This window comes from Artibeus jamaicensis, unplaced genomic scaffold (assembly GCF_021234435.1).
Source record: "Artibeus jamaicensis isolate MK-2021 breed Jamaican fruit bat unplaced genomic scaffold, CSHL_Jam_final scaffold_1964, whole genome shotgun sequence".
Classification (NCBI taxonomy): domain Eukaryota; kingdom Metazoa; phylum Chordata; class Mammalia; order Chiroptera; family Phyllostomidae; genus Artibeus; species Artibeus jamaicensis.
Genome location: NW_026522030.1, coordinates 44,488,854 through 44,503,146, shown reverse-complemented (window position 1 = coordinate 44,503,146; position 14,293 = coordinate 44,488,854). Strand labels below are relative to the sequence as shown.

The window sequence follows — 14,293 nt, the reverse complement described above, 5'->3', positions numbered from 1 at the left end:
ATCCTGGTGAGGGCACATGCCTGGGCTGGGTTGGGGTCGTGCAAGAGGCAACCCATCAATGTATTTCTCTCACACATTGATGTTTCTCTCCTTCTCTTTCTCCCTCACTTCCCCTCTCGAAAAATAAAATCTTAAAGGAAAATTATGTAGATATACACAATCTTGTAATGATACAAAATACTTGTTCAGAGTATAGTTCTCTTTTTGCAGGCTCATAAAAATAGGCCTTAAGAGTAAATGACTAATCCACTAAAATACCTGGGTAAGAAAATATCTTGACTATGTTATATTGTTAAAGTAAATGAACCTAAGAAAGTGTTTCTTTAAAAAACAAAACAAAAAACAAAACTTTTAATAGATGTGGCCAAGGAGTTAAAGCTTACCAAATTATCTGTTATCTCAAAGGAAAATGCATTAAAACTCTGGGAGGTGGAAGAAAATGCAGCCATCAACTCTACAGCTAGTATTATATCTTATTTATGGAATAGCTATCTCAATATATACTTCATCTTAAAGAGTTAACATAGGATAAATACTATCTTCATGTTAATGAGTGGGATGCTTTGGTGCTTACAGTTACCTTCGGTCACAATGACTGCCACCACTAAATGGCATTAATTAATTTCTAGCTTCACATAAATATTCAGGCTGTTCAAGTATGTGAAGAGTCCAAGAGGATGAAACCAGTCAAAACAACAAGGCTCTTCCATTACTCTATCCACAGCTCAACTGGTTGCCTCTAACTACTCTGATAAAGGACGGCTAGGTTACCTTGCTGCCCTTTTCAGTTTCATAAAGTGGAAGGGCTGAGAAAAAATAGGAACAAACTTTTCAAAAGCAAAAAGCAGGTATCAAGCTACCTCTTAACAGAGTAGCAAAAATGAATTGGACCATATACTAGTCAGGAAAGAGTATACTGTAGGTCAGAGCTAAGGACCTTTCACTTCAGTTTTCATGTTTATAAAACATTATAGTACCTTTGCCCAAGAGGTCTGTACTATCAATTACATGGGATACTCATAGCTTAATGTACAAATTAACTAAGTGGATGTTACCATCTCTATGATATATCAGTTCTAAAGTATTTCAAGTTAATATTCATTTTTACTACCTTCCTTTTAAAAGATTTTTACTACTTGACAATTATTTTGTAATGAGATTGTAACACAATTAACCAGGTACACTTATTAGGTTTTTCAAAAGGTTGAAAAGAATCTACTATGTATATTTCAAGTGTATGTAGTTATGAAAGAAATTTCATTCAAGCAAAAAATCTATTATTATTAAAGGGAAAAATATAATTTTCAGCTCTGACAATCTAGAAAAGCCTTTTGCAAATTCAAGTCACATTCTCACCAATAAAAACATATCAAAATGTTTCTAACTCCTTTTAAGATCACTCTTCCTAAAGAACTGCTCTCTTGTTTGAAAGACTAGCTAGTGACTGGACTCCTGCCTCAGGAATGTTTTCACCAGCAAATCTGACCTGTCTCCTCTGCTGGTTCAGTAAAATAATCCTACTGTCAGAAATAATATAGAAGGAAGACATGAAAACAGATTCTATATAACTTGGTATGCAACAAAGTCTTGAAATCATACTGCTATATTCTTTACTTCACAGATTAATCAAAAATTATGGGCATACTACTTCAAACTGTGTGATATAATCTCAAGAAAGTTAAAACTACTTACTTTTACTCAATAACCCATTAAATGCCCTTATTAATAGAATACAAAAATTTAACCTTTATGGAATGATTACGAAACTATCAGTATAAGTTATAATGTAGTCATTGCTATCAAATGGTTTGCTTGGGTTATTTTTGATACTAGCATACATTTATGAAGTAAAACACTTTGAAGTTATTAAATTTTGTTTCCCATGGAAGCTGGATGTCATTGATACTTCCATAGAATTAAGGTCAACACAAGGTGGCTCTTTTGTAAATGCCTTACAAGCATTTAATTAAAAAAGGTCACTTTTGTCATGAAAGAGTCTCTCTTATAACATTTAAATAATCTGATTATTATAAATCCTAAAAACACCTTTAGTGTAGTTCTGATTTAGTTATTTGATATGTTTAAATGTGACTCCCATAACCCTGTTCCAAATCAGTGTGTCTCTTCTAAAAAAGAACTTTGTCACTTTAAAAGATAAATCTGTGTTGAGTAGAACAAAACTTTGACCTGCAGGGTAGTAGATAAGCCACCTTATCCTCAATTTCACTTATATAGGCTCCTTTCCTTCAAAGGTTTCAACATGTTTTCAAATGCAAAGCACGTTTGTTTGTCATTTTAGAAATAATAATTCAAAGAAATAAGATGCTTGCAAAAATTATATTATTAGGTAACAGGATTTTAATTTTAGATCTTTATCTTCAATTTAAGATTTTTCTCTACAGTCTAAGTTATATAGTCCCATAACTGAACATTTATACAAAGTCCATATTCTAAATTGTCTTTACAAACTCTAACAATAAAGAGTACCTGTTCATGTTTGTTAATGTTTGATCAGCCGATGGTGCACCAATTCTTTTATTGCCAGCAAGGTTTTTACCACCACTTCCAGTGTATGTGAATTCATCACCTCGGTCCTGAAGGAGAAGATTTTTCATCATTAAGACACCTAAACCCAAGTATAATTTCATCAAGTCTTGTTTCAGAGTCGGAACATTTGGTTAGGATGTTGTACATTAACATATTTTCCCAAGGTATCTACCAAAATAAGGCCTAATTCAAATGTAATCTTATATGTAGTATACTGTCAAGTTATATCACTTGATTTAAAGATTTCATTTTGAAGTTATATATCTCTAAGCACTGCTAGTCTCATGATATATATATATATATATATATATATATATACACACACATATACATATAAAATCAAATATTCTATAGAATGTTAAAAAATTAGCTCTGATGGGTTGGGAATATTGTTTCACTTAACTTACTGTTATTAAAATAAACTTATCAACATTAGCTTCTAGGTTCTTTATGGAGTACCATTCTAATAAATACATCATAACTGATTTCCCAACAGCAATCTACACCACACCCACATTTGCTGCTGTATTTCAACTTTAAAATCCTAACAACATGGTAAGCTCCCACATTTCACACTCTATGAGTTAACTCAAATTACATTAAGGTAAAATAATTACCTATCATTAAGTTGCATCAAGTGTCTACCTCATGTGACAAATTTAAAAAAGTTAAAAAAAGTGGATAATACATGAACTAGCTCCATAAATATTTCTGTAGTAGCTATAAATTTGTATAGATATTACTGAAGGAATTTTAAAAAGTACACCTAGTATAGCCCAGAACACTTCTTCAATTGATGAGGAAGTTTTCAAAATGCTATCTGGATTGACTCCACAATGCTTATATTCATAATCTTGTCAACTTTGAAATTTTAACTGCAGTAGTTCTATAAGGGAAAAAGTAGTGGAAACCAGAAAAAGCACATAAGAGGGACAAACTAAGCTAAACAATGTTTAAAACAGAACAAAAGCACTTCTGATTATTCTTTAAGCAGTTAATAATCAAGTAAAAAGGGTTAAAATCCTGTTATTAACTCTTCTATACTTTAATCTTTATAACAATAAAAACTTAATTACCACTTGTAGGGAAAAACTGTCAGAACTGTCAATATTATTTTAGACTATTTTCCCCATGAAAAATCATCAGCCTAAATTTGTTGCATTTTCTACTTCATGCTCTACTAAGCTGTACTCCTGTGAAGTAGTAGCTTGAACACAAGATTGCTGCCTGGGAAAAGCTCACATAAAGAAGCTATCATTTACACAGGGGACATAGTCTGCCCCAGAATGACTAAACTTCCCACGATCTTCCAATCTCTACTCTTCTCCAAGCTATAAAGCAGCTCCCTACCATAATAAGCTGGAAGCTCCCAGTCCTGCCATCGCTCTTATCAAGTAAAAGAGCTTTACCTCAGTCTTTTCATCTGTCCCTCACCCAAAGACTATCAGAAAAATATCCTACAGTACAATTATTAAACTTTCCCCAGACACCTTTAATGATTCCTTAATTCAAGGCTATCTAGAATATAGCCTCAATTTTGCCAGTTTCTCTCTCATACTAGCCCCTCCATGTCCATAAAACTGGGCACTACTACTACTACTACTACTGATAATACCTATCTAACACTTACTATATGTGAAGGTTAGGCTAAGCATTTCACATATGATTAGTTCATTTAACCCTCATATCAACCCTTTGAGGTAGGTCTTATAAACCCTATTTTATAGATGAGGCAGAGGGATGCAGTCACTTGCCTAAGATCACACAGCTAGTAACAGGACACAAACCCACACAGCTTGGCTTCAGAGTCTGTTCCTGATCACTAAGCAAACTACTTCTCAGGACAACTCTAAGAGACAGATCACCTTATTTCTCAAGTGAGGTCACCAAAATCAAGTCACTAAGCTAGCATATGATTAATTCAAGTTACTAGACTATAATGTTATCTACTTTATCAGCAGGTATTCAATAGCTTCATGTCCAATCATTTAAACATAAGGAAATCACTGGCTTCATTAATGTTATACCAAATTAAAGACTTCAGAACAAATTTTTTCTTGAATGAGAAAAGTTTATGTAGGCTTCCTCTACCTTTTTCTGTAGATATGATTAAGATCAAAAGATTGAATATGCTTACAAAATAGAACATCTTCAGTTACATCTTAGTGGGCAATTAAGCCTAAGTATTTTAGTCCTAAAAGAAATTATTCTTTAGATTATATAATAGAATTAAGAGTTTATGACACCTCACCAGCATTTTTCTCCACACATGTTTAATGTCTGACTAGTAACTATATTCAAAAGATGGGGAAAAATGAAGTAATAACGCCCATCTCACTTCAACTTGGTACTTCTTCTTAGCTCTAGAAATATATGTTATATGTTTCATATATTTAAATAAGTTTCTGATCCAGACTACAGAATTGTCTGAATCCTTATTATATGCCCAGGACTACATAAATTACTTCATTTAAAATCAGTAACTTTCTGATATAAAATTACAATACTATTTTAAAAAATTTTACACATGGGGAAACTGAAGCTTAGTGGAGTTAAATAATTTGGTCAAGGTCTCACACGCAAATGTCAGAGCCTAAATCAAATACAATTGGCTGGCCACTAAAAACATGTTAAAGAGACTCCACTTCAGTTTGTTTGTTTTCTAACAGAGCCTTAAAGAAAATGCTGATTTCAATTAGCTATATAACATTTTTGTATTTCTGAAAAATACTTAAAGATATAGCTTCAAAATATTCATGTCAACTACCATACAGCCCAGCAATTATACTCTGGGCATTTATCCCAGATCACTGAAGACCTTTGTTGAGGAAAAACAAACAAAAAACAACTTGTACACAAATGTTATTGAAGCTTTATTCATAGCAGACAAAAACTGGAAATAATCCGGATGTTCTTCCACAGGTGAATGATTAAACAAATTGCGGTGTATCTATTCCATGGACTACTCAGCAATAAAAAGGAACAAACTAATAATACATGGCATAATTTGAGAATTATGCTGAGCAAATAAAGAATTTCCAAAGGTTATATACTATATGATTCCACTTATAAAATTTTTTGAAATGATAAAATTTTAGAAATGGAGAATGGATTAGTGGATATCAGGGGTTAAGAAGTGGGGGAAGAGTAGATATAATACACGTGGCTATAAAAGGGCAACACAAGGGATCCCCATGGTAAGGAAAATAAATGTTCAGTGTCCTCAACACAGCATGTCAATATCTTGGCTGTGATACTGTTCTGTAATTTTGTAAAATGTACCACAGAGGGAAGACAAGGGCACAAAAATCTCTGTACTATTTCTAATGCTACATGTCAATCTAAAATTATCCCATAATTGTAAGTTTAATTTTAAAAAATGAGCTCTACAGAATGTAAGTATGTTCATTGCAATAATCAGTTATCACATCTATGTAAATCAAAACAATATACACAAAGATTAAATACTGCCAATCGATTTACCTTGTAACTTGTACAGAACTGGCGACTTTAACAAACTTATGCTAAAAAGAGATAGGACTTGATATACCCCAGACAAAACTTCTGTATTTTACTGAATAATCAAAACAGGTTCTAAAGTACAAAGTTGTATCATGACTTACTACTTCATCTGCAAATCCACCAGCCAGGACAAGAGAGTAAGCCCCATCATTACTTCGACCATGAATTCCACCAACATGGGGCCTATGTACACCAGCTTCGCTCACCTATAAAATAAATAGAGTCTCAAAATACCTTTAAACACTGAAGTTACATTTAAAAAATGCTTTCACATATACCATTGGACCTAAAAGCCTCCAACTAAGAACTGCAGGTCTCCCAGAGTTCTACCTTTTTGCTCACTGACTGACTCTACTTCTCTCCAACTATATAACCCTTAGGCGCTGAGCAGATGACTCTTACAAGTGCTCAGGCTTGGAATTCTGAGCTTCAAAATAATAATCATCTTATATCTATTGCTAATAACAGCTCAATCTGGGTAAACAAGAATTTATGATCAGTGCTACATATCTCTTATGTCTTGTCTTTGATTATGGCACTGTTCCTAGGCATGTCAGATAAGCAAGAGTTATTCTAGCCTCATTCTTCTCCTTCAATGTCCAAACCCATTTATTTGGCCATGGCAACACTGCTGACCTGATCTCCCAAATTCATTTTCTTTTCTTTTTCCACTGCTATAATGTTAGTTTGAGTGATTAATGCTTAAACTAGACCCTCTTTCACTGCCTCCACTTTTGTTCCTTCAATTCCATTCTACCCATCACAAACAGAAAGATCCTTTAACAGAATGCGCTTTTAATTTTCAAGTGCTTAACATATATTAAATGGTCTGATAATTACTCTATAGCGCCCAAGTATTACACATTATCCTCCCTCAATCTGGCTATCTCCAATCTCTAGCTTCTCCTTCATGGAGCCTCTGTTTCAACCAAAACTACTCATTGTTACCCAAACATGCTACCCATTTTCTTAGTTTACTCATACTATTTTATTACTTCAATGGCCTACTATTTTCCCATATACCATCAAATCTGGCTCACTGAAACAACTGTCACTTCTTTTCTGTACTTCAAAATTCCCTGAGTGAAGTACTGTGATTAATCTAAAACATACAATCTAAGTACTGTAATTAATCTAAAACATACAATTGTTTGCCTTGACCAGTATGGCTCAGTTGATTGGGCATCATACCAGAAGGTCACTGGTTTGATTCTGGGTGAGGGCACATGCTTAGGTTGTGGGTTCATCCCTGGATAGGGCATGTGTGAGAGGAAATTGATTGATGCTTCTCTCACACTGATGTTTCCCTCCTTCTCTTACTACCCCCACCACCTCTCCTTAAAAATAAATCCTTTTAAAAATTAAAAAACCCCCAAAATATACAACTGTTCTTCGCAGAGAAAAAGGAGCTAAAACCTAAGCCTGAATAGAGGGGCTAGAGAAGAAGGAGCAGTAGAAGCCCACGAAAAGCTGTTAAGGACAACAGAACCTGGATTTAGTCCTTGAAAACACCAGGTACTTCAGAAGATAGGACCACTTGATTCCCAACCTCTCCAACCCTGAAAATAATAAACCTGTTTTAAATCTTCCCCACTTCCTAAATGGCAAATCCATCTTTCCAGTTGCTCAGGCCAACAACCTCAAAATATTCTTAGACTGTATTAATGGGACTTTTAGAGTTCAGGAATGAATTAGTGACACCTATACAAAAAAATAAAGCAAACAAAAAAGACAGTTAAAAAATACAGTGTATTTTTACTGTATTTATAGATCTAAAGTCATAATAATATCAAACCTTGAACAGTGGCTTAGCCAAATTATTTTATTTTTCGATGGGAGAACAGAGTGTCAAACTAAATTGTTCATTTTCTATAGAAGGAAGTTAATAAAACTAATATACGAAGACAAAGGAAGTAGAATAACATTATTTAAAAGTAAGGAGGTAAATATAGACGAAAACATCTAAAATGTTAGTTATCTCTGATGAACAGAAAATGGGGACAAAAAAGGTGGGTTTTTAAAATATGACATATACTAGTACTTAACTTTTCAAGCCATGTATTATACTATTTTAACTTTAAAATGTCACCATTCTACTCTTATTTAAAGTTCAAGCTCCATTAATTGCAAAATATTCTACCTAAGATCACCCATCCCCAACATTAAGTTGTCCATAATGATAAAATTACCTTTCTAAAGAAGAAATCAGGAGTAAATACAACATAGCCTTCTTTGAGGGGAAAAAAGAAGTAATTTTATCCTGGGATTATCTGGCAGTTCCTCTGACCAATATCTTAACAATCATTCACAAACGTAAGACTCAAAGAAAGCACCTACAGTGAGCTTTCTTATAGTTTAATGACATTAGATGAGAACTTACTACATATATGACAAAAAGAAAATTCATATTGCGAATATTAAATTCATGGCAAAAAATTCTTTAGAAAACTTACCAATAATGTTATCTACCATACATAACAGTAACAAGAGTAGAACAACATGATGAAAAAGCATAGTTGATGCCTATTCATAATGCATGTTCCTCTGTCTATCAAACTAAGGGGAAAAGCCTACCCATCATAACAGAAAATCTTTCATTTTAACTGAATACTATGTGATACTATCTAGGTTAGTCCATCTATAATTAATAGACACTGATATTTGCTACAATTTGAACCATACCCAATTCTACCCTTTCAACTAAGCCAATTTTAAAAATACCTGAACTCTAAATCTCCAAGTCGATCCAACAGGAATTCCAGGAATAGGTCCATAATGATTAGAAGGAACAATAGTACATTCTTTAGTGCGACCAACACAGGCCATTCCCTACAAGTCACAGAACAAGCCATTTGAGAAATCAGTTATGCTACATCTTAAAGCCCTTAGATCCCATAATATGTAAATAAAATAGAAACCTGGCTATTTGTATGATTAACAATACATAACGATTTATATTATTAAATTCAATCGATGAATATAAATAACAGCATTAAACAACATAGTTATTTGTTAGTATTTCTGATACTTAAAGTACCATTTATACCATTACTACTACTATTATTAAAACATTATAACTTGGCCCTGGCTGGTGTGGCTCAGTGGATTGAGTGTCGGCCCATGAACTAAAAGGTTGCTGGTTTGATTTCCAGCCAGGGCACATGCCTTGGTTGCAGGCCAGGTTTCCCAGTTGGAAGAATGCAAGAGGCAACCAGTCCATGTTTGTCTCACACATCAACATTTCTCTCCCTCCCTTTTGTCTAAAAGTAAAATAAAATCTTAAAAAAATTATTACTTGCATTATACTTATTATAAACTTTTAACTAGGAAGAAAAGGAGACTTTTTTCTTTACCCTGCCCCAGTCTCTCCGGCTTTCAGTACTAGCTGATGGCATCTTTGCTTTCTTTTTACTCATTTTAAGTCTTTCACCAGCCTTTACAACTTCACTGGAATCAGTTTTACAGGAAGGACAATACCTTTAAAAGAAAAAAAAATTCTGATAATACCATATTAAAGCCAGTAACGGAATAATGACCTTTCTAGGGTAGAACAAGTTTTAAGATGTTGTAATTAGTATATATAGAGTTTCAGCTGGTACTTAAGTATTAAAATTTTCAAAATATGTACATGGGTAGGTGGGTCAAAACAAAAACAACATAAAAGAAGTTGACATTCTTTTAGAGAACTCAAGATTTTAACAAATTCTCAAATTTACCTGAAAAGCCAGACACAGTTTGTCTAATTCAAATGGTACTATGATCTTATCATTAACCCTGAAAATGTGAATTATTCATTTCATGTGTTCATATCATTAAAACAAAAGGAGCAAGAATAGATGATTCTTCTAGACTGAACACTGAAATATGTGACTCATACAAATCTCGTTGTCGAAATTGGTTATTAGAATTCTCAAAGTGTGAAACGTATAGTCTATTAAAACAAATTTTCAAGGATGTTTATTTATATTAGCCTTGTCCCTAGCTCAATTGCTGATACTTGTTTCTCCTTTAGCTGATTTGCAGTTAGTCACACTGATATAATCTGTACAGGCTACCTTGGAGATACTGTGGGTTTGGTTTCAGACCACCACAATAAAGTTAGTATTGCAATAAAGTTATAATCTGTTTGCTGGTCGACTGTCTTGCCTTTACTTTGTAAAAAACATGCTTCACAAGACATCTAATAAAGCATAATTCACAAGTATAATAAAATGAGGTATGCCTACATATCATTATAAGCAGTCTTAAATCATTTCTAAAAAACAAAGTATAAGTATGTACAGAATGAAATGGTTTATTCTGTGTCACCAATGAATGGAATAGCTTAACAAAGACTGGCTGGCCACTTCTCCCATTAATTTAAATTTTTTGTCTATATTTTCCATTTCATAATTATCCATTCCGCTTGGTTTACAGAAGACACTTGTGCCCAACTAGATCATTTTAACAACCTAATTACAAGATATCTTGTTTAGTGCTATATGAAAGACAAACGTAAATAATTTAGTCCCTGATTCTGAGAAAATTAGACAGATATAGATACAAATCTAAGGCAAAATTAACTATGAGAGGGCAAGAAATACTATCAAGTGAAATCTCCCCTGATGAGGAAATCAGGAAAGCTTCCAAAAACCAATTTGGTAAGATAGTATTTTACCTGATGTGCTAACATTTACAACAATAATTTTATCAAAGATCTTATAATTAAAACAGGTATTATCTCTGTCTGATGGGAAAATGAGAGGTTACATACCCAGACAACATGATTTAGAGAAGAAAAGATTTAGGTTAAGGAGTTCCGGGTAAAATGAAAACCCTTGATATGAACGTAGAGGTATTCCACAGAGAAATCTAAGACAGACTCCTAATTATATGATCCTAAAGTCGTCCCTGGGATCTATTTCTTCATCAGGTTTGTTCAGAGCTCGAATGCAGGTACTATTTTGATGCTTGGGATAAATATTTGTGATCAAAACGCCTGTACACAGTAGTTAAGGAAAACTAGTACATAAATGAAACAATTTCAGAAAGTGGTAAGTGTGTGCTATAAATGAAATAATTTAGAGTTCTGGGTGTGCTAATAGTGATTAGAAATGCTTTGTCTTTAGATAGTTAAAGCTTTTGGGGTGGTATTCCTGCTGAGACCAGAGGAGTCAGTGATAAGAAGCCAGGGAAGGTATTTCAGGCACAGAGACATGAAGTGTACAGGTCCTAAGTAAAGGAAAAGAAGGAATGATATGCTTTACTGAACATAAATGTGGATAGAGGTTAAGTTCAGTAAATAAAATGGATAAGTGATGATATGAGGTCAGAGAGTAGGCTGTGGCTAGCTCATAGATGGCAAGGGCTTAGATTTTATTCTAAGTACAACAGGAAGACATTAGGGGGTTTTAACCTGATTTAGAACTTTGTAAAATCACTCTGCTGCTATGAGCGAAAGGAAGCTGGTGGTTTGGGTTGGGGGATGAGAAGAGAGAAAGATTATGGAGAACTGACAAGATATGCTCATATATTCTTGGATGTAGGATATACAAAAGGGGTGGTAAAGAGAATCAAAGATTCCTTCGCTAATTTTGGACCCACTAATTTCATGATGTTAGGCAAGCAAGTAGCTGAATATAGGAATATAAAGCTCAGGGGAGATTAGATCTGATGGTATAAGTTCAGAACCATTAGGTTGGTATACAGAATCTCAGGACTGGATGAGGTCATCTAGGAAGCAAGATGAAGACAGTAAATGAGTAGTGCTTTCAGAAACTCTGAAATGTGGTAGGTAAGAGAAGACCAATATGAGATTTAAGAAGGAAAGTAAAGTAGGAGAAAAATTAAATCATATGATATCATATAATCTACAAAACCAGAGTCAACAGCCGAGCAGAGCAGTAAGGAGGACTGAGAAGTCACCATTGGGTTTGACAATGGAATGTGTTTGTGAGCCTGACCTAAGGTGATAGAGTAGGGTAGTAGGAGAGTCAGACGGGAGTGTTGAGATATGAATGGGAAGAGAGGAAATAAAAATAATCAGTGGAAAATGCTCTTGAGAAGCTTTGCCATGAAGGGAGCAGAGAAATGGGATAGGTAGCTGATAGGAGAAATGGGATCACGGGAGAGGTGTGTGTCTGTGCACTTTGAAAACTCAACAAGATTCTATGATACTAATGAGAATAACCTAGCAATGGCAATTCAGGAGAGGAATTCAATGTAGTAATAAAGTTCCTGAAAATGCAAAGGATATGGAATTGTGAGGGAAAGTAGAAGGGCTTGCATTTTAGAGAAGTAAGAAAATATCACCCATGGAAACAAAAGAAAAATAAGACACCTCAGAGAAAATATGTTACTGGTGATAAAATTCAGGGATGTGACCATAAGAAGTAGGGGGTAAAAAAAAGAAGTTATATCCCTTCCTTTCTTCTATCACTCCTATACCGTCTGTTAAAATAAAAACCTTCCTAAAAGTAGGGGGTTGGATGGGGGGAATCAAAGGGATGGAGAACAATCTATTCTTTACAATGATACCAGCTATCTCATCGTGATGTTAATATTTCTGGGTAAGTCATTCTTCCAGCTTAAAAACCCTCCATGCTAGCAACATAGCCCATAGTTTAAAGAGGAAAAAAACTAATTATGACATTAAAAAGTTCATCATAACTCTGGATAATTTTTCCAGTCTCCTAATTATTTATTTTTGTAACTAAGTCAACAGAAGAAATATTTTGTCAATGTATTTGACCTTGGTGCCTAGTTCTACTTATTAACCTCATAGGATTAAATATTGATACAATAATCCATATAAAGCACTTTGTGAGTATCTAGCATTTATAACCATTAAGTACTATTATAGGACATAATAGGTGCATCTAAAATAATTGGGGGTTAGAGGGAACCATCCACAAAGGATTCCCCAATTACATCATATTTAAGTAAAAACCAGAAGAATTAATATCATCCTGAAGTTAGGCAAAGAAGAAAATGTTTCCAAGAGAAAATGTGTCAGGTGTTAAAGCCCAGAGGAGAGAAAGAAAACGACCTAAAGAGCTACAGGATATTTAATCTGGCTATAGTAACCCTGGCTGGGTAGGTCAGTTAGAGCACTGTCCCAATATGCCAAGATTGTGGGTTTGATCTCCAGTTAGATCACATATAAGAAGTAACAGACTAATGCATCAAGTGGAACAACAAATCAGTATCTGTCTCTCCTTTCACTCTCTCTAAAAACAATAAAATATAAAAAAAACCACTATTATATAATCTGGCTGGAGCACAGAGTATCTGGGGAAATGGAAGGGGGAAGTAGTAAGAGATACAACTAAATCAACTGGGGAAATAAACTAAAAATACTTGTGCAGGACCCTGTAAAGCAACAGAAAGCCTCTGAAGCAAAGGAGTAACACAATCAGATTTGCATTTTTCAAAGAACATAAGACTCCATACTGGAGAAAAGACTGGAGGGATTAAATATGGAGCTAGAGACTGGTTCAGAAGCTGTGGTAATACTTGAATGAAGGTATCAATAACAAATAACCACTGACTATAAAATGTTAAGTACTTCAATATACATTATGTATCTTTAGAAATCTATGTTTGGTGGTTTAAACAACTGTTTCACATTCACTGTTGAACATAGCAACAACAAAAATACCCTAATAATCATACCAGTATTCCTCTTCAGGGATCTTATCCAAAGGTGGATTCAGGCAGTAAATGTGATAGGCCATATTACATTCATCACATAGAAGCTGCATATTGGGTTCCTGTTTTCCACCACATATATGACAGGAGCAAGAATGGCATTTCTTGTCTGGGTCTCCACGGCATAAGTCACATTCAGGGTCATTTTTCCCTATTAAGAACAAAATACAGCAAGCCTAGACTTAAAATAATTTTTATATCTATAAATCTTCTAAAGAAAACTTGTGAAAATACCACACAGCTTTTTAAAAATATATATTTTATTGATTATGCCATTACAGTTGTTCTATTTCCCCCCTTCATTCCCCTCCACCCTGCACACCCCCCCACCATTCCCCCCTTTAATGACCATGTGTCGCAAGTTCTTTAGATTCTATATTTCTCCTACTATTCTTGCCCTCCTCCCTATCCATTTTCTCCCCACTGTCTATGCTACTTATTCTCTGTACCTTCTCCCCCCTTCTTCTCCTCCCACTCCCCTGTTGCTAACCCTCCGTGTGATTTTCATTTCTATGGTTTGCTCCTGATCTAGCTG

At 34.3% G+C, this 14,293-nt stretch overlaps 1 protein-coding gene across 1 annotated transcript in view; it reads right to left on the bottom strand.

Moving 5' to 3' along the window:
• The window catches only part of UHRF2 (ubiquitin like with PHD and ring finger domains 2), a 98,481-nt gene that overhangs the window by 15,968 nt on the left and 68,220 nt on the right, over positions 1–14,293 (bottom strand). The window contains exons 6-10 of the mRNA XM_037156748.2: positions 13,723–13,909; positions 9,423–9,546; positions 8,791–8,898; positions 6,171–6,275; positions 2,488–2,594 (exon numbers count right to left, since the gene is read on the bottom strand). Coding sequence (XP_037012643.1) covers positions 2,488–2,594; positions 6,171–6,275; positions 8,791–8,898; positions 9,423–9,546; positions 13,723–13,909 — 631 coding nt within the window. The remainder of the gene's footprint in view (positions 1–2,487; positions 2,595–6,170; positions 6,276–8,790; positions 8,899–9,422; positions 9,547–13,722; positions 13,910–14,293) is intronic.